The sequence below is a fragment of the Bactrocera neohumeralis genome, chromosome 4 (assembly GCF_024586455.1).
Source record: "Bactrocera neohumeralis isolate Rockhampton chromosome 4, APGP_CSIRO_Bneo_wtdbg2-racon-allhic-juicebox.fasta_v2, whole genome shotgun sequence".
In the NCBI taxonomy this organism is placed as follows: Eukaryota; Metazoa; Arthropoda; class Insecta; order Diptera; family Tephritidae; genus Bactrocera; species Bactrocera neohumeralis.
In genome coordinates this window covers 32,271,107-32,298,301 of record NC_065921.1, presented here as the reverse complement: position 1 = coordinate 32,298,301, position 27,195 = coordinate 32,271,107, and the positions used below count along the sequence as shown (strand labels likewise).

General features: G+C 35.8%; 4 protein-coding genes across 6 annotated transcripts; 2 read left to right on the top strand and 2 right to left on the bottom strand.

Moving 5' to 3' along the window:
- The first annotated feature begins 4,729 nt into the window (after positions 1-4,729).
- Positions 4,730-5,462, top strand: LOC126756598 (mediator of RNA polymerase II transcription subunit 9). The gene is made up of 3 exons (XM_050469794.1): positions 4,730-5,034; positions 5,163-5,226; positions 5,287-5,462. The coding sequence occupies exons 1-3, from the start codon at positions 4,844-4,846 to the stop codon at positions 5,449-5,451; spliced, it is 420 nt and encodes a 139-aa protein (XP_050325751.1). The 5' UTR covers positions 4,730-4,843; the 3' UTR covers positions 5,452-5,462.
- Positions 5,463-5,475: 13 nt separating this feature from the next.
- LOC126756602 (protein NCBP2AS2 homolog) lies at positions 5,476-6,045 on the top strand. Its single transcript, XM_050469803.1, has 3 exons — positions 5,476-5,648; positions 5,698-5,788; positions 5,904-6,045. The coding sequence occupies exons 1-2, from the start codon at positions 5,476-5,478 to the stop codon at positions 5,777-5,779; spliced, it is 255 nt and encodes an 84-aa protein (XP_050325760.1). The 3' UTR covers positions 5,780-5,788; positions 5,904-6,045.
- A 1,886-nt stretch (positions 6,046-7,931) lies between these two features.
- LOC126756553 (GTP-binding protein 1) lies at positions 7,932-14,001 on the bottom strand. Of its 3 annotated transcripts, none has more exons than XM_050469696.1 (7): positions 13,912-14,001; positions 10,618-10,951; positions 10,373-10,553; positions 9,824-9,987; positions 9,525-9,703; positions 8,874-9,470; positions 7,932-8,818 (listed from the first exon to the last, which is right to left on the bottom strand). In XM_050469696.1, the coding sequence occupies exons 2-7, from the start codon at positions 10,835-10,837 to the stop codon at positions 8,165-8,167; spliced, it is 1,995 nt and encodes a 664-aa protein (XP_050325653.1). In that variant the 5' UTR covers positions 10,838-10,951; positions 13,912-14,001; the 3' UTR covers positions 7,932-8,164. The 3 variants fall into 3 exon arrangements, with proteins under 3 accessions (XP_050325653.1, XP_050325655.1, XP_050325654.1); XM_050469698.1 differs by lacking the exon at positions 13,912-14,001 and adding an exon at positions 13,834-13,850; XM_050469697.1 differs by lacking the exon at positions 13,912-14,001 and adding an exon at positions 11,084-11,179.
- A 6,075-nt stretch (positions 14,002-20,076) lies between these two features.
- LOC126756592 (transcription factor BTF3 homolog 4) lies at positions 20,077-21,627 on the bottom strand. The gene is made up of 2 exons (XM_050469784.1): positions 21,511-21,627; positions 20,077-21,434 (listed from the first exon to the last, which is right to left on the bottom strand). Exon 2 carries the CDS (start codon positions 21,432-21,434, stop codon positions 20,871-20,873), a length of 564 nt encoding a protein of 187 aa, XP_050325741.1. The 5' UTR covers positions 21,511-21,627; the 3' UTR covers positions 20,077-20,870.
- Positions 21,628-27,195: the final 5,568 nt, after the last annotated feature.

The window sequence follows — 27,195 nt, the reverse complement described above, 5'->3', positions numbered from 1 at the left end:
ACAAATTTCACATCGAACGTGATACTTTACTTTAAAAAATCGCGCAACACAGATATTGTGATTGAAACTTGGACAAGCCCAATGCTATAATAAAGCAAACAAAATATCCAAAGCAAGCAAAACATTAATTGGGCAAATTTCAGGTAGCTCATTCAATCGATATGTTACCATCGCAGTAGCTTGGGCCTCGAGACGACTGACAAAAAAGATGCCTGTTTAAAAATGATTTCTGTTAGACATAAGGAAGGAGAGATAATAAATACTCTGCAGCTATTTCTACAGAGCAATTATCACTTTAATTGTAAAATGTAGAAATAATCGTATAAAAGCTTAGCAGAAAAATAATATTTGTGCTTTTTCAAACAAGAAAGAAATGTAACAACCACCGAAAAGAGAAAAGCCAAATATTAGTGAAGTTTTTTCTGAGGGGTTACAACCCGAAAAAGTTCAAACAGGTTATAAGTTTTCGCAGTAATAAACTAGTAGTGGTGTATATTGACGTAACAGACTGACAAAATTGTCATTTGTTGGAGAGACATTTTTTAGTTTTGTGGATTTGTGGCGCAAACAATCGGGCATCTACTAGGTATTATATGGGGGTACTAGTCAACCCCTTAAACCTCAACTGCGCCGTTAAGCTTTCTTAATAATCATGAACTGTGAAATAAATTCCAGAAAATTTACCGAAGCTATCGCTCGAGTTGTCAACACTGTACGAAAAATATACATACATACCCGTTTTAATGTGTGCCAATCAGTAACTGTGAGGTATTATATAAATTACCTGTTTGTCAAATAAAAAATAAGGTTTTAATAATAGACTGCGTCGTTTAAGTTTTTGTATTGCTATTTGAATTATTAAAAACATTTGTAAAATGAATAACATTAAAATAAAGCCATTAATGAATCCAAAAAAATGTATTCCTTTTGAATTTGAGGAAAAAAGACTAAGTCCTCGTCGTCCTCATTACACTCTGTGGTCATCCAACAAAAAACAATGACGAATACTTCATTATCTTTTATATTCATAACTACTTTCTAAATCATAAATATATTCATGGTTGCTCTTGATAACGTTGTTCGAAGTTATTTATATCCAAAAAATTTAGAAACATCAACTTTAAAACCGCTGTTAGAGTACGATCTAGCAACTTTATCATCGGCAATAATATGTCAGTTAGCGGATTAAAAATGACCAAACTGATAAACTGTAGGAAGAGAAACAAAAATTTTTTTGTTGTGGAATTTTGAAAAAAATTTGAATTTTGGAAAAACTTTTTGGGAGATCTTTTTAAACTCATAAACTATCGAAATATAGCAAAAAATCTAAGGATCTCTTCCGGCACGGTCCCATCACAATATTTTTATTAAGGGGTCAGTAGGGTAATCTGGCCTGTTTTTTTGACATTTTTTTTCGTAGAAATTTGTATTCTACAATAGAACTTTTTTCACATATCATGAGGTATATCATGGAGTGCTTAAACTAATTTTTTCGGAATTTTTTTGAAGATTATATTGTTACCTTAAGCAGTAATCCGTGTCAAATTTCGTGAAGATACCACGTCAAATGCGAAAGTTTCCATACAAGCCCTTGATTCTGATCGTTCGGTTTGTATAGCAGCTATATGCTATAGTAATCAGATCTGAGCAATTTCTTCTGATATTACATTATTTCTATAAACAATAACTCATACCAAATTTCGTGAAGATATGTATATCGTCAAATGAGGAAGTTTCCCATGCAAGATCATTTAGTTTGTATGGCAGCTGTATGCTATAGTAAACCGAACTGAACAATTTCTTCGGAAATTACATTGTATAATCTATACCAAATTTCGTGAAGATACATTGTGAAATGTGAAAGTTTCCCTACAAGAACTTGATTCCGATCGTTCAGTTCAGTTTGTTTGGCAGCTATATGTTGTAGTGATCCGATATTGGCAGTTCCGACAAATGAGCAACTTCTTGAAGAGAAATAGACGTTTACAAAATTTCAAAACGATAACTTAAAAACTGAGAGACTAGTTCATATATATACAGACAGACGGACGGACAGACGGACAGTCAGACAGACGGACATGGCTAAATCGACTCTGCTCAACGTACTGATCATTTATATATATATATACTTTAGAGGGTCTCCGACGCTTCCTTCTAGGTGTTACAAACTTCGTGACAAACTTAATATAGCCTGTTCAGGGTCTAAAAAAAAATATAGGGACGATAGCCAGGCGTTTTGTGAACATTAAAAATCAAGCAAATCGGTTGAGTAGTTCGACCGGAATCATGTCTGCTAGTTTAAAAAAGTGTGTTTTGAGAAAAACGCGTTTAAGTTTGAGGTGTGCACTCCGAGCGCTCTGAACGTCGAGCGGTATTATTATTTTTGGGCCTTTTTCGAAACATTCCAATGGTAAAATGGGTTTCAACATTAGTTCTAAGGGTATAAGGGCACAGAAAATGCAAAAAAAAAAACAAATCTTAAAAAGATTACCCTACTGACCCCTTAATTTAAAGTTTGATAAAGATTACATATACATCTTCTTCTTCTTAATTGGCGTAGACACCGCTTACGCGATTATAGCCGAGTTAACAACAGCGCGCCAGTCGTTTCTTCTTTTCGCTACGTGGCGCCAATTGGATATTCCAAGCGTAGCCAGGTCCTTCTCCACCTGGTTTTTCCAACGGAGTGGATGTCTTCCTTTTCCTCTGCTTCCCCCGGCGGGTACTGCGTCGAATACTTTCAGAGCTGGAGTGTTTTCGTCCATCCGGACAACATGACCTAGCCAGCCTAGCCGCTGTCACTTAATCGCTGAACTATGTCAATGTCGTCGTATATCTCGTACAGCTCATCGTTCCATCGAATGCGATATTCGCAGTGGCCAACGCGCAAAGGACCATAAATCTTTCACAGAACCTTTCTCTCGAAAACTCGCAACGTTGACTCATCGGTTGTTGTCATCGTCCAAGCCTCTGCACCACATAGTCGGACGGGAATAATAAGTGATTTATAGATTTGGCTTTTGTTCATTGAGAGAGGACTTTACTTCTCAACTGCCTACTCAGTACTAAATAGCACCTGTTGGCAAGAGTAATCCTGCGTTGGATTTTCAGGCTGACATTGTTGTTGGTGTTATACTGGTTCCTAAATTGGGTTAAATTATCTACAACTTCAAAGTTATGACTGTCAATAGTGACGTGGGTGCCTAATCGCGAGTTCGACGACTGTTTGTTTGATAACATTAAGTATGCTCTGGGCATCGGTGACTAGATCACCTTTGGGGGTTCTACAAGAGTATGCTCCGGTCTTGAAACCTTCTGTAAGCCGCCGCATTTTTCGTAGAATTTTCGAGCAATACCCCTGTCGGCCAGCTTATCAAGCTCTTCATACTCACGCATTTCGGCCTCTTTCTTTTTCTGTCTGCAAATGTGTCTCGCTTCCCTCTTCAACTCTCGGTATCTATCCCATCCCGCACGTGTTGTGGTCGATCGTCACGTTGCGAAGTAGGCAGTCTCTTTTCTCTCCGCTGCGACACGGCACTCCACGTCGTACCAGCTGTTCTTTTGCATTTTCCGAAAACCAATGGTTTCGGTTGCAGCTGTACGTAAGGAGCTTGAGATTCCGTCCCACAGTTCCCTTGTTGACGAGTGCTCTCAGAGAGCAAGAGTGCAAGTCGAGTAGAAAATCGTTCGGCTGTCTGTTGTGATTGCAGCTTCTCGACGTCGAACCTTCCTTGAGTTTGTTGACGTGCGTTTTTTGCTGCACAGAGGCGGGTGCGAATCTTGGCTGCAACAAGATAGTGGTGCGAGTCGATGTTAGGACCTCAGAGCGCGCACATCTAAAACACTGGAGACGTGTCTTCCGTCTATCACAACATCTTGGGTCACATCGTCCTTCTCTTCCGTCGGGGCATGGGCACAAATCAGCGACATGTTGAAGAACATCGCTTTGATGCGGATTGTGGCTAGACGTTTATCTGCAGGGGTGAATGACAGTACTCGGCGACGGAATCTCTCTCCCACCACGAATCCCACACCAAACTTGCGGTCCTTTATATGGCCACCATAGTAAATGCCACAAGGACCTACTCATCTCTGTCCTTGTGCCGTCCATCGCATTTCTTGGACGGCCTTTATTTTCACGAGGACATTAACCAGCTGGGCAGCGGCACCTTCCCAATTAAGGGACCGGACATTCCAGGTGCATGCCCTCAATTCGCAGCATTACAGCATATTATTTAAGCATACATATATTTTAATTCGCACATGTATGAAATAATACATACTTCATACATATTTACAAATAAAATCTTGTCCAAATTATTTAAACATAAATATGTAGTATATTTCTTTTTATTCATACTCAAAAGGAAGTAAAATGTACCAAGGCCATAAGTTACATATTTATTGTAATAGTATTATAGATAACGCCTATGAAATACTTCCTTCATTCTTTTTAAATAAAATTATTGCAAATTTCTTTAAAAATATTGAAATTAACAAAACAAACACAACAGATTTTACATTGTGAGATTTGCTTTCAGACATCACAAATTTGTGAAGTAATGGTGAGCATTTTTGCTTTTGAAATCACCTCTGCATGCGGAAAACCTCACAATATCGAGGGCAGTGATATCAATTACTGTTGGCAATCATAATTAAAGTGGCAACTACGAACTTCTCTGTCTGTTTGATTCTGACAATTTATCGTCAATTCTTTTCTATTCTGGCATTCGTGCTCACCACAGTTAACAAAACAAAATTGCTCTTTGTAAAAGTCGTGAATTTGCTGAAATATGTTTTATATACAAAATAGTGCATTATTTACAGCAAGATCAATATAAAAATGGAATTATCTCCTAGTGGACAATCTGTTGATAAAAAACCCATTTTAACACCAGACGGACTTATACAAACATCAAATCCTTCCGAAAACAACACGGCGGCCGAACAAGCTTCCAACCCATCATCGCCGGCAACAGGCCAAAGCACAAATTTGAGAGCGATTTTACCTGTCATATACGAAATTATTCGCTGGCAAGTATTTTGACATTGTTTTTAATGTAATAGGTGTGCAGGAACGTTGTTTTCGTATTCTCTATTTATTTTATTTGTCGAAATTATGTAATTACTCCTATGTTCCTATTTTTTTTTTAAATAAACAGTGTTGAAAAGGACCCCCTTGATAACGCGACCAAACAACGGGAATCCCAAGAGTGTAGTCAAAAAGTAAGTAAATTGAGTATTATAAGAATTTGTAAATACGGCATTTTACATTTATGTTATTAGATAATAGAATTGCAGAAACGTTTCGACATTGCAAGAACTGAAGTAAAACAGTTGCCAGGTATAGACTACAATAAAGAAGAGCAGCTTCAACGTTTAGAACTTCTACGAAACCAATTAAAGCTTAAGCAACAACTTATTCGAAAATATAAAGACATTCAGCTTTAAAAAATTACTTACACGTAATCCACAATGGTATTCCGATTCTTGCTACGTTATTTGGCTAATAATGAACAGTTAATTCAACGGATGGCTGAGAGTTATCCAATGCGTCGTGCTGCTCAAATGGTTGTATCCATAATGTATCGTACTAAGAATATGGCTCAGGAGCGTGGAATTCATGACATGACCCCAGAACGTTTCAAGTAGGTTTAAAAATTTTCGAGACAAAGGTTTTATTTTATATATTTACAGGTCATTCATGGCTATTTTCAAAAACAATCTTAAGAAAGAAATTGAAGGCGTGAAGGACGAAATCAAGAAGAAACCATTTTAGAAAATCTATGTAGGTACAGAAATAAAATTCTTAACGAAATGTTTAAATAAAATGAAATTTTTAAAGATACTGCTTATAATAAAATATGCATATTAAATAACATTGTATAATTTTATTTTTGCAGTGGGATAATAGCCAAGAAAAGCCTGTATTGAAAGCACATAACTGATCAAAGTTTAACTATAACAAAATATAAATAATTCAAATTAAAAGAAATTCAAACATTTTAATAAACAATTATATGTACATATATACTTGCAAAATAATAGGTTAAACGGTTTTTACTTAGTAACTTTGAAATATTTGCAATTAAAACAATTTTGTTGTAGCTATATCTTTGCTCTACTTTATTAAACCCATATATGTATGTATATGTGGGAAATCTTTCATTCCGAATATTTAAACTGAAATTTGTTTCAAAAAAAGAAATAGCTATGGTCAAAATAATATATTTAAAATATATTTTCTAAATAAAAACAGAAAACCGAAGCTATCTTCTATTGCGTCCATGGGTGTTATTACTTGTATATCATCCATGGATTTCATAAGTTATACAATTTTATTCAGCATGGATCGAAATTTGGAATCCCGACTGTCAAAATACCGACAAATCAAGAGAAGGTGGCGTTGTTCGTTCGAGCCCTCCGGCCACGAACACGCTGAGGATTATAACCCTTAGTCAGTAGAATTCTCTTTCTGTGCTTCGATAGAAATAAGTGCGGACAAGATAAAGTATTTTTCACATGTTGGCATTTTGGTTTGTCGGTGTTTTGATTTTTCGGTGCTCTGATTTGTCGGTATTTGGATTTAGCTGCATATTTAAATTTTGTCGGAATTTTGAGCTTTGGTATTTTAAGTGTATCCCGAACAGTTCATTTACAATCATTTCCATAATTAATCTCAACTTCATCACTGAATAAAATATCTCGTAATTTTTTCTCCAGTGGGAATGTACCAATTCTTATGTTCAATGGCAAAAGCCTTTCCCTTTTGTATGTGGACCTTTCTTAGAAGAGGAATTTTATGGCTTTACGCCGCGGTAGATTACCATTTAGTCCGTGGGTTTCCTCTTCATTTTTTTTTTTTGCTTTAGGGCATTAGTTAGAAAGTTTTCAGACCACCCTAACATATTTCCAATGAATTTGTTCTCCACATCGGTGCAGTGGCTTTTACGACCCTTTCTAAATAATTTCTTCGTTTCGGTTAATTGTGTTCAAGGGCAATATAAAATTACAAATGCTCCAATAATTAAATTGATATGACAAGTACTTCGAAAGAATCACTTATTTTTTTGAAATATTACTTACATACATTTATTTTATTGTCCAATTCAATTTAATGAAGCAATTATAACTTATCAGTCAAACAAAAAATTAACAAAATAATAATGCAAGTTGTTGATACTGACGCTCTGTTCATTCGCCTTCGTCGTAAAAATACGGTATAAAAAAGTAACAGTTACAACACCATTTGTCGAAAAAACAGTACCAGCTAATCTCACACCTATTATTTTGTCCATAACTGTATATTTATTCATATGTGTATGCGAGGTTGAAAGTAAAAAGTTGAGTTCTATAATACTTTTTTCTAACGCTATATATTCATTAGCATTATTGCTGGCCTTTTTGAGCTAATCACTCATTAACTGTACTCGAACGATGATAAGGAGCACACCTAGTTTGAGATTTGTGCGACTTAAACTAATAAACTTAACTTTCACGTTGATATTATCAACAACTTCTCTTATCTTGATTCAATTTCCTCACTTTTTTTACTGTTTTGATGGAACTCAATCACCGTTTCGAGTATTAATGATGCCTATCATTGTCAAGCGTTTTCGAATTCTATATAACAGAGTACCTCATTAAAATGGCATACTACCTTGATATTTTCTCTTTTATTTTACGGTATATTTCATTTGTTACTTCAAATTTTACATTACCTTTCAGAAGTTTTAAAATAAAAACGCAAAATTCAATGCTCAACAAAAATTTCACTTGAATTGTAAAATAATGAAATTCACATTCGATTGGAACTTATCAAACCGGATTTTTAATCGGACAAGAACTGTCAGCTCAACAGCATTCTTAAAAACTACTCAGCAATGTTTTCTACCGCTACAAAACACCATTTGCAGTAATTCAAAAAAATATGGTAGTAAGGTATATTTTTTTTTTATTCATAACTTGTAATTTTTCCAAATACCTTAAAATAACGCATATTTCACCAAATTTAATTTAATTATCTTGTTTTCATACAATTATATAAAAAACGGTTTATATTTTTAAAATCCAATCGTCTTTAAGAAAAAGAAAAAAATGTAATCCACTTTATTGAAATGAAGAGATAAATAAATTAATACAAATAATAGCCGATGTGGTAAGTTTATTTTTTGACAGCAATGTGTGAGCTGTTGGCTTGGGTCTGTAAATCACTTAAAGAGCTTCCCATACTTAACCCACTTACTGGTATTGCAGCGTGGGAAGAATTGCGTTTCTGGTGCTTTGAACCACGGTTATCGCGTTTATCAACACAAGCCTCAAGCACTCCATCAAAACTTTGTTTTATCTCATTTATTTCTATATCCGTTGGTTGCAATTGCTTCCCACTTTTTAATATTGCCGCTTGAACATTGGGGTTTTGATTTTGATTTTGTGGTTCTGCGTTTGAATTGGTTTGGCTATGACTTTGGCCGCGCCCTTGCATTTTATTCGGTTTAGATCGATGTTGTAAAGCAACCGAATTTGTTATTGGTTTCAAAACATTCCCCACTGCTTTAGTACGACCTTCTCGAAAAACCATTCTTTGCCCAACTCGAATGTACTCTGGATGTTTAATGAAACGAAACTTTACATGAGCTTTGTCGCCAGTACGTAGACAATCCTTAGACATATTGATGATGGATGCTGTTTGTCGAATACTTCCGCAGTGTACCATGGCTTGATAACGGGAAGATATTGTTGTAGGATGATGAAGAACTAGAATTTCCCCTTCGAACTCCCAACATGCTTGAGGCTTTAATTCTGGACTAACCATTACCTAAAAGATTTAGGTTAGCAACATAGCACAAACATTATTAGATCATTTTCATTACCATTCCTTTACGTATTTGAGATCTTTTTATCTTCTTTAATGCAAAACTAGCAGTTTGACCCCCACGCACTTCTTTAACATTCATTCGTTTACGATGAATGCTTTTTACAGCAATCGGTATAAAATTTCCCAATGCGTCCGGTCCAAGCATAAGGGTATCATTCAGTTTAATTAGACCTTGAAGGCAAGTTCCAGAAACCACTGTGCCCACACCAGGCACTGAATAGGTGTCATCAATTTGAAACTCTGCGGGCAAGTTGTCTTGCCCGGTCATTCGGGTTGTTAACAAATTTAAAAACATTTTTAGTAACTCCAAATTTTCTCCAGTAACATTGGAGACTTGAAAAATTGGACACAAACGCTGAGAAACAAAGTTTGTGGCACTTAACACAACATCATCTGGACTTTTTACCATTACTGGTACTTTACGACAACCCTGGGACTTTAATATTTTAAAAAGCAATTTTAAGTTATCTTGTAAAACATTAGGAGGGCACATATCAATTTTTGTAACGACCACAAATACTGGTACCGACAATGCTAATGCCAATCCCAAATGCTCTTTTGTCATACCAACAATACCAGCATTGGCGCCGATCTGAAAGAATAAAATAAAACTGAAAGCTCAATACATTACTATTAGATGAATTACCATTAGCATTCCAAAATCCGGGGCATGTCCTGTCATACCAAATACTGTCGTTTTCAAATAGCGTTCATGCCCCGCCAAATCAATAAAAGTAATAACTTTGGCGGATTTTTCACAAATCTTAACCCAGTCAAGAGTGCCATGATCGGGCTTGTTAACTACATTCCCAACACTATCGAATCCTAAGGAATAAAGTATAGTAATTCATCAAACACTCGCTTAAGCTATAAAATAAACATTTTTTCTAAGAAGGGTAAGCAGATCGCATAGACGTAATTTGATGATGTTAATAGTTAGCATACCTAATATATCATTCCCCACAGAACTAGTGCGTCCAGTTTCCATTTCGTGTTTGTGCCGAAATAATCGCTGGCGAGCATGCCCACGCCCATTATCTAATTCACCATGCGTTAGAACTCCGAGCAAAGTAGATTTTCCTGCATCCACATTTCCAACCACAGCAACACTAAACAAACGTTCAAAATAGTTGTTTAAATACAAATTCATTCCAAATAGGATAAGTTCATTACATGTACGTTAGTGTCTGTCATTTCCCCCAAGTTGCTTTTGTTTTTTTTTTTTACTTATTAAGCCCCTTAAAGTTTTGAATTTCACCTTAAAAAAGTTATCCAACGTAAACAAGCTCTTTATTTTTATTTATATTTATTTAAATCGTGCCTATTTTATTTTAATTTCTTTGCTCTTTTGCATTAATTTTTTTACGTTCAAAAACCAACCAAAAGAAATAAACCAAAGATTCAAAGAGCTTCAGCAAAAAAATAATATCTTGGGAAATAACGGACACGCTAATGTACATATATATAAATTTAGAGACATATTTGTTTTACTACCGAATTTCCATGAAATCTGAAGTATCGACACGTTTTCTTATCAAATACTGGCCTGCTAATCCCTTTTCAACTTTTCTCTGCCTCAGTAACACTACATCAGAATCGATTGTTGTGGCTAACGATTGCAATGTAGCGACCGAAGCGCGATACTCGTCCTCATCCAAGCCATTGTCGCTGCCATCTGCGTAACCGTAACGATATTATGATACGACAATTACACTTAAGTCATAAATATTCAATTTTACCTTCCCCTATACCGATTTCATATATTGTTTCACCACGACAGTCTTCTGTGCGCTCTTCTAGCCTCTTTTTTAGCAGTTCGAACTGTACTTCTGTTGGACTTACCAAGACTTTCTTCCCACAAATACTGGAATAATCAACTTTAGGACTATGCAGACGCTGGAACTCATTAATAACAGCACTGCTGTCATCTTCTTGTGTTAGAAGACTGCTTCCACTCATAGTTGCCTAAATTATTTCGAAGTTATATTCGACTTTTATTTTTTCCTAGAAAAACTGTAGACATTGAACTCATCCAACTGCATTGCCTTGTTACAAACTTTTTATAAGGTTTATCTGTTAATAAAAATATAAAAGACCGGAAATAATATGAATATGCTATGTAAATATTTGTTCCAAGTAATATACTACATATAAGTTTTAAATTTTTTAAATATACAATATCCCTATATGACTGCAAAATCTCACCCAAAATCCAAATTCAACAACAAATTGCTATCAACTGACGTAAAGGTAGTACTCATTGTGCGGTTGAATGCAAACTGGAAAGGCCGGCATTCTAGTGCATCGTTTATATATCATTGTATGCTAAATAATGATGCAACAAAGTTCAAGTTGCAGAAATACGCTTATAAAGGTAAACACACATACATATATACTTATGATGAAATATATAGTATGTATGTGAATTTACAACGTATAGTGATGAAATAAAATGCCATGAAGAAAAAATATGAACAAACCATTTAAAGTAGAATTAAGCATGCCGTGGTAACCTAAAACTGTGAACTCTTACAATACGTTTGGGGCTATCCCACGTGACGGCCGGCCTGTTACTTAGGTATTTTTTCTAGGACCAGTAAACATATGGTGCTTTAAGTTTATTATTATTTATTAACATATATTTGTATAGTGTAAATATAATTTTGAAACTAAAAATATTGAGTAGAACATGAGTTACAGCGTTCTGAACAACCCCCGACTCGAAGAAATGGGCTCGCGTTTCCTCGACGATTCCAGCCCACGATGGCTTATTTGAAACAAAAAATTAGCGGCCTTTTAATCTATATAAATATTATCTAATGAATATGCCCAAAATTAGGTAGTCATTTAAAAATAGTTGCGAATTTTGAGTCAAAATTTTTGATTCATAAACAAATGTTTATAAAACTAGTGGTTAAAACCCAGTTATTATAATTAAAACAAATAATTTTTATTTATATTTTATCTTTTATGGAGGGCATTTTTTTCGATAGATTGAGACATAATTATAAAGGTTTTTTTACCGTTAGCCTCCAAATTCGAAACATGTGTCTACGAAGTTCCAAAAAAAAAACCAAAATAAAACGTTTTTTAACAATTTATTTAATTTATATTTTAACTAGTGCATCCGGCTAAATTATTCAATACAGTGAAAATTTTATTTACGAATAAAGGCGAAAACGTTTTTGTCGCTATAAGAATCCAAAGTTTTCAATGTCTGGTTACCACCTTTCTGTCTAGTTATTAGATTGTATTTAATAAACATCAACAAACGGTGGGACCGGCCAATGTGCACGGTTATATTATATTATTGTCAGATAGTTTTGTATACTATTTTGTAAGTTTTCCGGCCGGTGCACCCATAAAATACAGCTGCAGAAATTTATGCTCTTATTTATCTTCTGGAAAAGGTACAACATCATTTTCAATACATATAATCATCAAATGTTGGTGAAAAAACTGACAGTTTTATGACTTCGGGCACTCCAAAGAGTGTCACATGAAAGCAAGGGTTACATTTTTTGATCTTATTTATAAATTGCTTGTCTCATTTGCAACACTTGAGTACAAACTTTTTAAAGGCTCTTCTGGTACACCAAGGCATGTAGTGAAACTTTACCATCTATTGAGACTATAATAATTAAAAAATTAATAAAATATTCAATTGACCAAACACATTATAATTCAGTATCGTTAAAGAGATACCAATCCGGTCTAGCCGGCATATATGGAATAATAATGCTTCTCGCCAATGTTTTTACGTTTCTATCGCACTTCTAGCTGTCAGTTGCTCAGCTTTGTTTTCTACATGAACTTGCTTCCGATTACTTATTTCTGCTGTTTTCAATACAAAATTATTGTTCCATTTGCTGTTGTCTTCTCAGCTCTCCGTGAACTGAATATTCTTGATTTCGAACATCTTCTTCGGAACGGGCCCACGATAATCTCCTGAACGAATTTGATTTATGCTTTCGTGGCATGTTTTGATAAAATGTATTTGTTTTTTTTTTTTTCATTTTCCACGATTGTTTACAAATAATATAATCAGCCAAAAGTGATTTTTTTTCAATCCTTAAAATATATATATATACATATATATATATATATAGAAATATATATATATATTTTTTTTTATCAAGTATCCTACGTGCTTTCTAATATCTTTATGTATGCATATGATACAATGAAACAAACTTATACATACATTTATAATAAAAATAATTATAATAATATAAATATAATAATTAATAGTAATTTTATGTTATATTATACGGTATGAACATATTTAGAGTATGTCGTATACTTGTATATAGTATAGTATGGTATGGCTACACTCCTTCACTTCTATTCACTTACGAAAAGTGTAGATATGAAAAAATTTTTTGCACAGTTATAAAACATTTTCCAAAGAGTTTTAAAGAATACTGACGAAATATAATTAGGGCAAATACAAGCACGGCCTAATGATAATTAGTACGACAGGCATGATAAAACGGAACTTCCGCCTAAAAGCAGAAATCAAGTAAGGAAATTGAGCCATTTCGTTATATGTATCGCTTCCAAAACAAAAGTTCTTTTTCAGTTTAACAATTTTGGCACATTAACTAACTAACTAACATAACATCTTAAAATCAAAAATTGAATTATTTTGTTTTAAATAAAATACAACAAGGATAAAACACTCCTTTTTGGAATCTATTTGGTAGTTGTTTTGTTAGTTAGCATATTCAAAAATGCTTAGTGCACAACTTTTTTATACAATATTGTCCACATTGTTTATTTTTTTAAATTAATTTTATAACATTTAGCGGAATTATCAAGAGATAACGAAAGAAAACTATAACAATAATATCTCCTGCAATGTAGAAAGTGCATTGTTTTTGCAATCATATTTGTATTTTTATCGACTTGACGGATTTTTCGTCTAACGATTTAGCATTTGGAAGTATTATTACCGTTTGTATTTTATATTTATACAAGCAAATAAGATAGAACTATAATAAATAATTGTTATAAGTATGAAATTTACTCACTTTGATGGCAATTTCGTATTCTTCTTATAAACAATTTCTCAATTATATTCAATCCAATTGATGCACTTGAAAAAGAAAACAAAAATTTGACATAACACGTAGTGTTACCAGATCATATATTAATTACGTTTCCATTAAAAAGAATTTACAATAGCTGTGTTTTCGTACTGTGGCTGTTTGCCAATCTCTTAAATAATTTAAATTTTAACATATTATTTTGAAAATTTGATATTCGAAATATTTCCTAAAAATTCAACATTAAGTATTCGGTGAAACTTTGATATATTGATATCATATTTATTATTTTATTAACTTAATTATTTATAGTTCATACATAAGCTCATTCAATTTAAAAAAAAACAAACGAGTCGAAATTGTTAAAATGTATCACCGAAATTCGGAGTCAGTGGCCTCAACTTTAAGAGCGGGTTTTCCAATAAAAGCGCTACAATTTTTTTTTTAAATGAAACAAAAACGAATCTCGAAAAATTACGGTTTGGTGCGGTTTATGGTCCGGTGGCGTCAAGTTTTGTGAACGTGTTATCTCACGAAATGGCCCAGTCAATTGACCGCTGCTGGCGTATGCCGATGATATTGATATCATTGACCTCAACACCCACGCCGTTAGTTCAAACAAACAGTCGTCGCACTCGCGACTCAGCACCCACTGTTGACAGTCACAACTTCAAAGTCGTAGTTTATTTCGTCTATCTTGAAACCAGCATCAACACTAATAACAACGTCAGCATCGAAATCCAACGCAGGGTATCTCTTGCCAACAGGTGCCATTTCGTACTAAGTATTTCACTCATTATTGCTATCCTGCTATATGGTGCAAAGGCATGGACGATGACAACAACTGATGAGTCGACGTTGCGAGTTTTCGAGAGAAAAATTCTGCGAAAGATTTATGGTCCTTTGCGCATTGGCTACGGGAAATATCGCATTCGATCGCACAATGAGCTGTGCGAGATATACGACGACATTAACATAGTTCAGCGAATTAACAGACAGCGACTACGAAAGTATTCGACGCAATACCCAACGGGGGAAGCAAAGGAAAGAGCAGTTGGAGAAGGAACTGGCTTCGCTTAAAATCTCCAAGTGGCACCACCTTGCGAAAAGAAGAAACGACTGGCGCGCTGTTGTTAACTTGGCTATATCCGCGTAAGCGGTTTTTAATCTAGTAAAGAAGAAGAAGAATGTTTTTTCGATTGCCCTCATGAAATAAAAGACATACGTTTGTATAGGGCCGTTCACTAAGTATTTCTTTTTGCCGACAACAGCTGATCTTATTGAATTTTTCCGCAGCCAATTTCAAACTTAACCGCTTTACCGTTATATATTTGAACAGCTGTATTGTAAGGCTTGTTTGTAAAACTAATTTCTTAATTTTTTGGAACAGTTTTTGTCAACAGCATTTTCGGCATATTTTACTCTGTAATTATTAAAAAGCAGGGCAGAAATTATGTGATTAGTACGGAGAAGATGTGTTGACTGCACGCCGATGCCAAAAGAGGTTTATAAAATTTTGTTCCGCCAATTTCGTCCTTGAGGATGCGCCACGTCCTAGAAGGCATCTTACAGCCTATGATGGTAAAATAAAGTCGTTCGAATAACATCTAGATAGATTGCTGAAAGATTGAATTGTCATATGTGTTCATCGTGTCATACGAAATTTGCTTCATCGTGATCCTCACTTGCTTCTCCATCCTCCTGAACGACAGTGAAAGTGGAGATGGTGAACCGATTCCCCAATCGAGGACAATGGAATGGATTTTCCACTGCCCAACTGTGATGAGGTTCGAAGAGCATTTAACTCTTCAGGCGGTAGGAGTATAACAATTACCGACCGAGCTATTCAAATACGGCGACGAAAAACTGCCTAGGTGCATGCATCAACTTCTTTGCAAGATATGGTCGGATGAAAGCATGTCTGACGATTTGAACCTAAGTGTGCTGTGCCCAATCCATAAAAAGGTGACCCCACAATCTTCGTCAATTACCGTGGGATAAGCCTCCTTAATATCCCATATAAGGACTGAAGCCCATAGTCAACAAACTGATTGACCTTTATTAATCAGGCTTTGGACATGGAAAATCTACTATCGACCAGATTTTTACCCTGCGCCAAATCTTGGAAAACACCCGCCACCTCTTCGTCGATTTCAAGGCCTAATACGACTGCACGAAAAGGAACTGCCTCTATGCTGTTATGTCTGAATCTTGTGTCCCCGCAAAGCTATGGCTGTGTAAGCTGACGTTGAGCAATACCTCTTCGAGCCGTTCGATACCAATCGAGGTTTCAGAAAAGGATACTCCACATCGGGTGACTTCTTCAATCTATTACTAATACGAACAATACAAATAGAGAAAGTACAATATTCTATAAGAGTGTACAGCTGCTGGCATACGCCGATGATATTGATATCATTGGCCTCAACAACGGTGTCGTCGGTTCTGCCTTTTTTTAACTTTATTAGAAGCGAGGCGTTTAGGTCTGGTTGTGAACGAGAACAAGGCGAAATATTTCCTGACACTAAAAAAATAGTAATCGCCATCGCGACTTGGCTCACACGTTACTGTTATTGTGGATAATTTTGTCTATCTTGGAACCAGTATCACTCTTGCCAACAGGTGCTACTTTGGACTGAGTAGGCAATTGAAAAGTAAAATCCGGTCTAGACGAACAAAGGCCAAACTCTACAAGTCTCTCACCATTCCCGTCCTGCAATATAGTACGGAGGCACGGACAATGACATCATCTCATTAGTCGGCCTTAGCAGTTTAAAGACTTCTAAACGTGCACATTAATGATTTCTTCGGAGATTGCATCGTTGACTGAAACCGTGCTAAATTTTGTGAACATATCTTGTCTAATAAAACAGTTCTCCTTACGAGAACTTAATTTTGATCTGTCCCTGGTTCCCGATAAAGTGTTATTTTGTTTGGCATGCTTTGTTTACTAAATGCTCTATTATTGGCGTCGCACAACAAAACTTATACAGGAGCTTATGGTGGGTGATGATGCCTCACAGCTGTCCTATACAACGTAGAATGATTGAAAAGCGACGAGCCTTTAACATTATTAATTATTCGCAATGTTTACAGGCCCGCTGCGTGCTGGGACGACGTAATTTTCTGCGCCGAAACGATAATAATGTTATGTTATCATGATGGACACAACAAAGTTTGGAGGAAACCAAACATAGCTCTGCAACAGGAGAACATCATACCAACAGTAAAGTTTGGCTAGCTCTCGGAATGGCAAACAATTCCGGAGGTTTATGATATGACAAACCATATTCAGTCCATGTACCGTCGTCTGCAAGGTGTTATAGTACTTAATGGTGCCCATATCAAATATTTGTCATTTTTTTTAGTTTTAATTTGCAATATGCAAACAATTAATTGACAGTTTTTTACTATTGTGCTTTACATTATTGGACTTTTGTGCATTATTTAAGTTAAAAATACTTGAATTAATAAAGTAACAAAAAAATATATACAGCTGTTGACAACTAATTATAAGCGCTTCCCTTATTGTGTAGGTGGCTGATGAGTATAACGATTAAATGTTTTTGTATACCGTTACTTATATCCTTAAAAGTCTTGTATTGTTTGCGTTATTTTATTTACTACTAAATTCGCTGAGTTTTGTAGTTGTGCAGTTGAAGTTCTTTTAATCTTTTTTCAAATAGCAAATGCGATATTGAAGGTGAATGCGACAGCTAATTAGAAACAGATTTCCACTGAAATTCTACATAAACCTCCAGATGAATATAGTGGCCAAATGTACAAGGAAACAATTTCCCGGCGTTTGGTCGCACTTCACTTCACGGTAGGACAGCACGCAGGAAACCGCATCTGACTAAAATTCAAAGTAAACAACGCGTAGACTTTTCCCAACTCTTATTGATCTTGGACAACAAATCAATGGCAGTATGTTGTTTGGAGCGATGTAACAAAAATTAATCGCATAGATCCTGATGGTCGACGGTATGTTCGCCGACCAATCTATCAAAAATTTGATCCTTGCTAAGCATGGTGGAGGATCAATCATGGTGCGGGCATTTTTCCCCTGGAATGTTGTAATTTAAAAAAAAGAGAAATACGTCGACATTCTAAAAAATATCATTCTGCCATGAACTAAGGGAAATTTGCCTGTTATATGGAAATTCCAACAAAATAACAACCCAAAGCATACGGGGAAGTTGACACAAAAGTTTTTTGTTGAAAATTCAATGAATGTTTTGGAGTGGCCTGAAGAGAACACATCTGGGTTGATGTCAAAAAAGCTGTAGATACCAAAAATATCACAAATACGGATGTCCTTTTGATGAAATTAGGACGGCATGTGAAGCAACACTAGTTTTGCGCTTTCAGAGTCTTATAACGACAATTCGCAATCGGTGTGAAGAAGTATTAAAGTAAAAGGGTTAAGAAAAAAAATATTAACTGAAAGTAAGAAATTTCTTTTAATAACAGTATTTTTTGCTTATAAAATATTTTCGTTTCTAATTAGCTGTCGCAATCAAATCGTTGATTCAACACATTTTTTTTTAAATCTTCAAAAAAAAAAGGATTTTTAATTGAAAGTATTACTATTAGATTTTAAGTTTAACGTAATTTTCAATAAAAATGAGTGAAAAACCAGAAAAATAAGTGATTTATTGGAAAATAACACCATTTACTTTAAAATATGCGTCGTTTCTAATTAGTTGTCAACAGCTGTATGTATATAAAGGGGTCATAGTTTACGAAATATGAATTTAAAAACGAATTTGGGTGTATAACGTAATGCCGACAACCAAAATCTCGAAATTTAGAATTCCGACAATTAAAATACCGACAAATCAACTGACAACTGAGAAATCGAAACACGGACAAATCAAGATGCCGACAATTCAAAATACGAACAGAAGAAATTTTAAAATAAGGTACTACATTTAATAAAAAATGTCTAATATGGTTCCTAGGTCCCAAAGTAGAAGACACCACTAACCGAATGTTAAATTTCTGAATTTTAGTTGAGTAATTAAAAACAAAGAACAGACTTTGTGTATTTTATGAAAGGTGCAGGCGGCCACCAACACGCTCAGGATCATAACCCTTAATCAGTAGAATTATTTTTCTGTGCATCGGTAGAAAATGAGGAGAGTTCCCTTTTGCTGTTCACAAAATATACGGACACGATAAAATATTTCTAACATGTCGGCATTTTGATTTGTCGGTATTTTGAACTTCGGAATTTTAAGTGTATCCCAATGAATTTTTATACATTTTTTAATTTTGCAAACAATTAGTTGACAAACTGTACTTATATGTAATTTAGCAACCAAAAATATTAGTTTTTTTACGTCTATTTTTCGCCTCAAGAAACTGCTCATTTGTTGAAAACAATCATCGACATCAGATCAAAAATTTAATGGTTGTCAGGGAAGAACTCTGAGAGGAGGAACTAAACATAAAATTCCTAACAATTCGAATATCGAAACTACTGCTTGAAAGTTGTAGCGCCTCAAACCTTGCTAATAAAGTATGAAGTAGATTATTATTAGTAATATTTTGTTATCTATGCAAATGAACTAATATCCATAAAATGTAATTTTTTTAACTACTATTTCGAAAATTATGGCCAAACGTCACACAGCGTATTTAAAATATGTATGGCCTACATGGTTGCCTAGGACTAAGAGGTCGTAGATAAAGAAACCAATATATACCAATACATGCCTCAACCCAACGACGAGAGTGCGTCCATTCATCTCGTACCCCAAATACTATTTTACTGCATCTGTTCATACTTATGAATGTGTATTTTTTTACTTTTTAAGACATTTCTTCATGGCCATTAGTTACCTTATTAACTATGAATAATTCATGTATAACCCTGTACATCATTTCTATTTATAAACATTATCCGAAATTTTTAATGACCAATTCATGGTATGCAGAAGAATTATTATCAAAGATAAAACTAGTTTTGCGCTGCTGTGGTGTTTTTATATCAATTATGTATATATTTTACCGTGTTTATAATTGCATCGCTATTTTTAAATTCCCTATAACCCCAAATTTTAAGTAAATTTAATTAAATGTGGTTTTGGAGACTGCCCTTAAAACGAAACAGAATCCAATTACGCAAGAATAACACGATCGAACTTTTAACTCACGTTTTGTATTAGATTAGTTTATTCATTTGCCTTTAGGGGCTTTTAAATTGTTTTATCCACAATTGTTTTGGTATAAGTTTGATCAAAGTTGTAATTCACAATTAATGTCATTTTACACATTAATGAGTAGTTCGTAGGAAAAATAATTGAAATAAAAAAAATTAAAAAAAAGGGCTTTTGGACTTTCTAGGTTACTTTTGACAAGGTAAGCTCATCGAATCTTCAGATGCTTTGTGACAAAATTATATGGTATTTTAGGGAAGTAATTTATAATGGCAAAACTTAAAACTGTGCTCAATTTAGCAGTTATATTTCTATGACAAGGGTGATCATTATAAAAATAATACAGTTCCTTGCATATTATGTTTACGCTACTATTTTTTAAACGTATACATGCATTGGTAATGTTTCTACTGGAGTGTATATGTTTGATTATTTGTAGAATTCCTTTACATAGAAGCGTATCGGTCTTTGCTGTGAGAAAACAAAAATGTCATATTTTTGTGATTGAAATAAAGTTTCTTTCAATATTTAATTAGTTCACATATCGTCTGGTTATGTTTTGTGTACTATGTTTCCTTGTTAATTGCTACGCTTTTTATAATTACTTCAAATAGAAACGCACGTCCAAATCTTTGTAAATGATGCATATGAAATGTAATGACTACTAAATTTATGCATCGTCTTCCCTTAATATTTTCCCACGCGTTGTTTCTTTAGTTTTTAGATGTTGCTTGTATAGTCGGCATCGCTACCCTTAGATTCAATCGTAAAAAAATCGGCTTAGGCTACAGGAACCTCCTCATTTTTTTGTGTGGACTCTGCTGTACTGGAGACGTCAACGCCTTTAAGAGCAGGTGAAACTCCGCCAATTGCCACTTCCTCGAAATTCTGCACCAAATCTGGAACATCGTCATCCGCTGCGGCTGCAGATACGCTTCCTAAGCCACCAGCTGCAGCACCTGACGCAACAGCACCTTTATTTGCGAATTCTGTGGCAATCTTCTTCAACTGTGTGATGTCTTGTGGGCCCAATTGTGTTAAAATACCCGGCAACATTTCTGAAATCGATTTGTTTTCCCCATGTCCAGTAATTGCAAAAGTGTTTGTTGGGAGAGATGCTTGTGCTTTTGGGTTATTGAAATGAATGACGGTTCCATCATTCTTAATTATATTTACTTCCTCAATACCGGGAATTGTGTTAACCGATAATTTTTTCAATGATGACTGCAACTTCTTGTCGTCGGTAGCAGGGGTAGAGTGCACAATCTTCTTCTTCCGGCGTGGAGTTCCTTTTCCACCGATACGCACATGCGCTTGCAATTTTTTCAATTTCTCAGGGTTCATCTGGTTGAGAAAATGTTAAATTTATATATTTTTTCAATACATATAATATTTCAATTAATATATTTATAATAGTCACCTTTTTTATAAAATTTTTCTGTTCAGTGCGTAAGAAAACACGTGCGCAAAAAGAAGGGCGAATTGTCAAAAAGAAATCGCCATTATGCTTAGTTAAATTCCAGTAGTTTTCGGTATATCTGCTTATGTATGTGTGCTAAAATTATTAAAGTAGTTTCAGAGTTGCCAACCTCTCTATGGGAAAGTTTAAATTGTTGGTATTATTTTTAATTGATGTAAGATTTACTTAATATAATAGAAGTGTTATTTATTAATCAACACATAAGAATTCTTGAACCTTTATAAACAAATTATAATCAATTAAATCATTTTAACGAGAGCCATATCAGAACAATGTAAAAGTATGTGCTCTGCTTTGCTCGGAGTTTTGTTAGGTAAAAAACTTTAGCTGTAGCAATAGCCAAAGAGGAAGTGCTGTGCTCTGCTCTGGCGTAGCGGCAGCAAAAAATTGGGGGCGGTAGCAGAGCAGTGCTAATTAAAATTTTCATGTGCTATAGCTCTCGAATGTTTTGCTGTCGAAAACAACAACCCATTCCCACAATAGGTGGGTCCATGTAACGAACCCGATTTCGATTACTATTCGGCAGCGTTTCAGGAAATAATTTTGCCGCTAAAACAACAGTAGGTTTGAAAAAGTGGGGGGACATTTTCAGTAAGGAAGGTACCAAAATATTATAGATAACTTGATTAGATCCGTACCTATAAGCATTTTTAAGTAAAATTTTGATACAGGAACATAAGTGTGTATTGTTTTCATGTTGAAAACAGTCTATAATTATAATTGCAGTGGAAAAAAACGAAATCCTAACTGCAGGAAAGTCTCCGGTAACAGTTGCCAACTGCTGAAAACGGGTCATATGACCACGTTCAGATAGGTTAACTTTTTCGAGACTATATTTGTAGTTAAAGTGCAAATGAGCTACTTTTTAAATATTTCTATGTTTAATAATGTTATATACTTTCTTATACATATCTATATCTTTAATATAAAAATGTAAAGGTAAGCGCATAACTCAACAACGCCTGGACCAATTTGGCCAATTCTTTTTTTAATGTTCGTTGAAGTTCAGAGATGGTTTTTACGGCGAGAAAAATTAGAATAATTGCCGGTAAAACGTAGAATCAATTTGAGTCTTATATATAAAAATAAGTTGGGTTTCTGTCTGTTCGCTATAGCTGATTAAACCGTTGCATGAAATGAAAAATGGCCTGAACCACATTTAAGAGAGTCCATTCAGGATGGTTTGTAAAAACAAAATTCAGAAAATGTTTTTTTTGTTTTAAAATTGATTAAATTGTAAAATATTTGAATCGTTCAATTTCGGTGGTTTGCGTTCGGAGGTCGCACTAATATCGGTCGGCGTTCTTTCTGCCATCCACATACTTTGGCAGTCCAAAGCATGCATACATACGTGCGGAATTATAGACGGGCGGATTTGTTTGTTACATTCATTTGCAATGTAAAATGGCCATAGATTACGGAATTTATGAATCGCGATCAATCAGCAAGAAAGTAGCAAGTATCAAATGGGTCGATACGTGAACTGTAATGTAGCGTTTTGTAAGAGATATGTATGTACGCGGTTCAATTTCATTTTAGTCATTGCGTACTGTGAATGGTACGATGTGTGCAACTTTTTGAGAACCAAGCCTGCAATTGCAATTGCTGGAACATGATAATCACTGGATCAAACGATGGACGATGCGATAGCTACTTCGCATACCACCGAAGTTCACACACTTTTCGCGGTGACCATTTCGACATATCAGCCTTCAAATCCGCATCAATTATGGAATACGAACAAAAATGATACTGTCGAAGACATTTTACATCGTATTCGCTAAGAATTAGAAATGTGCAAATTCTGGTTGATATATCCAGTGGTTTGATATCAGTTTCACCTGCCTTTTGTCAATTCACTTCAACGAAAGATGATTTTATCACGAATGTTTATCCGAACATTGGCCAAATTATGATTGCTTGAATGCACGCGCAAATTTCTTCTTCTTTACTGGCGTAGACAGCGCTTACGCGATTATAGCCTTGTAAACAACAGCGCGCCAGTTGTTTCATCCTTTCGCTATGTGCCGTCAATTTCATATTCCAAGCGAAGCCTGGTCCTTCTTCACCTGGTCATTCCAACGGAGTGGAGGTCTTCCTCTTCCTCTGCTTCCTCCCAGCGGTTACTGCGTCAAATACTTTTAGAGCTGGAGTGTTTTCGTTCATTCGGACGACGTGACCTAGCCAGCGTAGCCGCTGTCTTTTAATTCGCTGTCGTCGTATATCTCATACAGCTCGTCGTTCCATCGAATGCGATATTCGCTGTGGTCAACGCGCAAAGGATCATACATCTTTCGCAGAACCTACCATCAGTAGTTGTCATGGTTCATGCCTCTGCACCATATAGCAGGGCGGGAATAATGAAAGACTTATAGAGTTTGGTTTTGCTTACTCAGTCCGAAATAGCACCTGTTGATTTCCAGACTGACATTGTTGGCGGTGTTTACACTAGTTCCAAGATAGACGAAATTATCTACAACCTCATAGTTATGACTGTCAACAGTGACGTGAGAGCCAAGTTGCGAGTGCGACGACTCTTTGTTTGATGACAGGAGATATTTCGTCTTGCCAAGTTCACTGCCAGATCCATTTGCTTTGCTTCCTTGACCAGTCTGGAGAAAGCAAAACTGACGGCGAGGGTGTTGAGGTCAATGATATCAATATCATCGGCGTACGCCAGCAGCTGTATACTCTTATAAAAGATTGTACCTGCTTGATTTAGTTCTACAGCTCGAACTATTTTCTCCAGAAGCCGGTTGAAGAAGTCGCACGATAGAGTTGTCGTAAACCTCGTTTGGTATCGAACGGCTGGGAGAACTCCTTCCCGATCCTGACGGAGCTTTTGGTGTTGCTCAACGTCAGTTTACACAGCCGTATTAGTTTTGCGGGGATACCAAATTCAGACATCGCGGCATAAAGGCAGCTCCTGTTCGTGCTGTCGAAAGTAGCTTTGAAATCGACGAAGAGGTGGTGTGGGCATAGCACACTTAAATTCCATTCGTTGGGCATGCTTTCGTCCGACCATATTTTACAAAGAAGCTGATGCATGGTCCTTATCAGTTTTTCGCCGCCGTGCCCCCGCCGCTTTGTTGTTCTTCAGGCGGGTAATTGTTATTCGAACTTCTTCATGGTCGGACAATGGAACGTCTACTCCATCGCCATTGATTGAGGAATCGGGTTCGCCTTCTCCTGGCGTTATACTTTTTTGTGTTCCCTCCATAATTTTAGTATGCTCTGGACACCATCCACTAGACCACCTTTGGGGGTTCTACAAGAGTATGCACCGGTATTGAAACCTTCTGTTAGTTGCCGCATTTTTTCGTAACATTTTCGAGCACTATTCCTGTCGGCCAGCTTGTCAAGCTCTTCGTACTCACGCATTTGTGCTTCTCTCTTTTTCTGTCTGCAAATGCGTCTCGCTTCCCTCTTCAACTCTCGGTATCTATCCCATCCCGCACGTGGTCGATTGTAACGTTGCGAGGTAGTCAGTCTGTTTCTCCCTTCTGCGATACGGCACTCCTCATCGTACCAGCTGTTCTTTTGCATTTTCTGAAAACCAATGATTTTGGTTGCAGCTGTACGTAAGGAGCTTGAAATGCCGTCCCACAGTTCCCTTATACCGAGTTGTTGACGATTACCCTCAGAGAGTAGGAGTGCAAGTCGAATAGAAAATCGTTCGGCTTTCTGTTGTGATTGCAGCCTCTCGACGTCGAACATTCCTTTTGTTTGGTGACGTGCGATTTTTTCTGCACAGAAGCGGGCACAAGATAGTAGTCCGAGTCGATGTTAGGACCTCGGAACGTATGCGTGTCTAAAACAATGGAGACGTCTCTTAAGTCTATCACAACATGATCGATCTGGTTGGTGGCTGGAGAATTTTTTTATGCCGGAATCTGGTACTACAGATAATCATATTTCGGGCCCCGTTGGAGTCGATCAGCCTTAACTCATTTGGGGGTGTTTCGTCGTGGAGGTTGAATTTACCGACTTTTGTGCCAAAGATACCTTCTTTGCCCACCCTGGCGTTAAGTTCGCCAAACACGAGTTTGACATCGTCACGGTGGTAGCTCTCATAGGTGTGCTCCAAGCGCTCATAGAAGGCATCTTTGGTCACATCGTCCTTCTCTTCCGTCGGGACGTGGGCGCAAATCAGCGATATGTTGAAGAACTTCGCTTTTATGCTTATTTTGGCTAGACGTTTATCCACGAATATTTACGAATAAAAAGGAATTAAAAGTTACGTCCACTTTTGGCTGCCTTACGTCCGTCGGTCGACTTTGCATATACTATGAGGCTATTACTGATGTAACTTTCTAAAACTTTTAAAAAAATTGTGCAATACTCACAAATAATTAATTATGTGTTATTAATATTTGGAGTATAAAATACTTTACATTACATGTATAACAAAACATATGTCTTACTTCTTTCAAATTCAATCCAGTTTTACTTTTGGCAATGTGTGCAATCTTAAATTCATATAAAACATTGTCTTTAGTGATTTAGAACTTTGTTTATACCTAATTCTACACAGGCTTAGTATGTGCTAAAAGTGTGTAATTCTTACTCCCACTGGCTCAGCAGCATATCTGAAAGTGTGAGCTCTCATGTATATAAGCCTTAATCTCGGAAACGTGAAACAATTAAGGGGAAGGTGTTAAGATTTTTGGAAAAAACCGCAGCAAAATCAAACAGTTAAAAAATTCAAATAGCAGCAACAGACGCTGTTTTTATTTTTTTGTTGCTTTCGATCATGTCGTAATACTATGTTCGGACCGACAACGCAAACATGTTTTCGTGGGAAAAACTGGTTTTCGCACGAAAACTTGTGTTTTCGTCCGACATTGAAAACATTTTGAAAACACATTTGTATGTGTGGAATCTAAGTCGTTATGGACCGACAATGTGTGTTTTCGATGAGTTTTCACTGACAACTATCAATAGCGGCATTCGCTTGCTCTTGCAAGATTGCACGATGACACAAAATGCAAAAATCCTATACCGAAATATGCAAGGCCAATAGAGCACCCATTGCAGAATCTAGTGATATATGACGGCACGAAAATAAACATAATAATTTTCTGCGTGTGTTTGTTGTTGTGCCGTTGCACCAAGAAGAAAATTCTGCAATTTCTGCACCGTGCAAGGTTTTGCAAGAGCAAGAGAACTCCCCTAATATGAGAATATCAAGCGACAGCTGTTTTTGTACATGGAATGTAAAACATCGATTAAATTAGAGCAGGCACCGATTATAATGAGTGAAATGCAAGTTTTCAAGTAGCTTTCAGCGAAAATTGTGTTTTCGTTTGACAGATTTTACATGGACGAAAACACAAGCTTTCGTGCGAAAACCAGTTTTTCCCACGAAAACATGTTTTCGTTGTCGGTCCGGACATAGTATTAGCAGTAGGAAAAACTAGTATCAATGTCAAGTGAAGTGCGGGCGCATATATTGGATTAATAAACGGAAGACAGCATTCCATTTAATGTTTTAAATTCGCCAAACATGAAGAGTATTGTGGAAGCAATTTGTGGAGGTTTTAAAGCTGCAGTTAAAAAATTAAAAGTTCTGTATAAAATCGAATCTATAAAGAACAAATCAGAAGAGGAAACTTTTGATATAGG

Excerpts from the sequence above, each read along its gene's own strand:
- LOC126756598 (XM_050469794.1), top strand. The coding sequence starts at position 4,844 with ATGGAATTATCTCCTAGTGGACAATCTGTTGATAAAAAACCCATTTTA. Across the intron at positions 5,035-5,162 it reads ATATACGAAATTATTCGCTG|TGTTGAAAAGGACCCCCTTG; the intron begins GCAAGTATTTTG and ends TTAAATAAACAG. Across the intron at positions 5,227-5,286 it reads CCCAAGAGTGTAGTCAAAAA|ATAATAGAATTGCAGAAACG; the intron begins GTAAGTAAATTG and ends TTATGTTATTAG.
- LOC126756602 (XM_050469803.1), top strand. The coding sequence starts at position 5,476 with ATGGTATTCCGATTCTTGCTACGTTATTTGGCTAATAATGAACAGTTA. Across the intron at positions 5,649-5,697 it reads ATGACCCCAGAACGTTTCAA|GTCATTCATGGCTATTTTCA; the intron begins GTAGGTTTAAAA and ends ATATATTTACAG.
- LOC126756553 (XM_050469696.1), bottom strand. The coding sequence starts at position 10,837 with ATGAGTGGAAGCAGTCTTCTAACACAAGAAGATGACAGCAGTGCTGTT. Across the intron at positions 9,988-10,372 it reads TCAGATTTCATGGAAATTCG|TGTTGCTGTGGTTGGAAATG; the intron begins GTAGTAAAACAA and ends ACGTTTGTTTAG. Across the intron at positions 8,819-8,873 it reads CTCAAATACGTAAAGGAATG|GTAATGGTTAGTCCAGAATT; the intron begins GTAATGAAAATG and ends TAAATCTTTTAG.
- LOC126756592 (XM_050469784.1), bottom strand. The coding sequence starts at position 21,434 with ATGAACCCTGAGAAATTGAAAAAATTGCAAGCGCATGTGCGTATCGGT.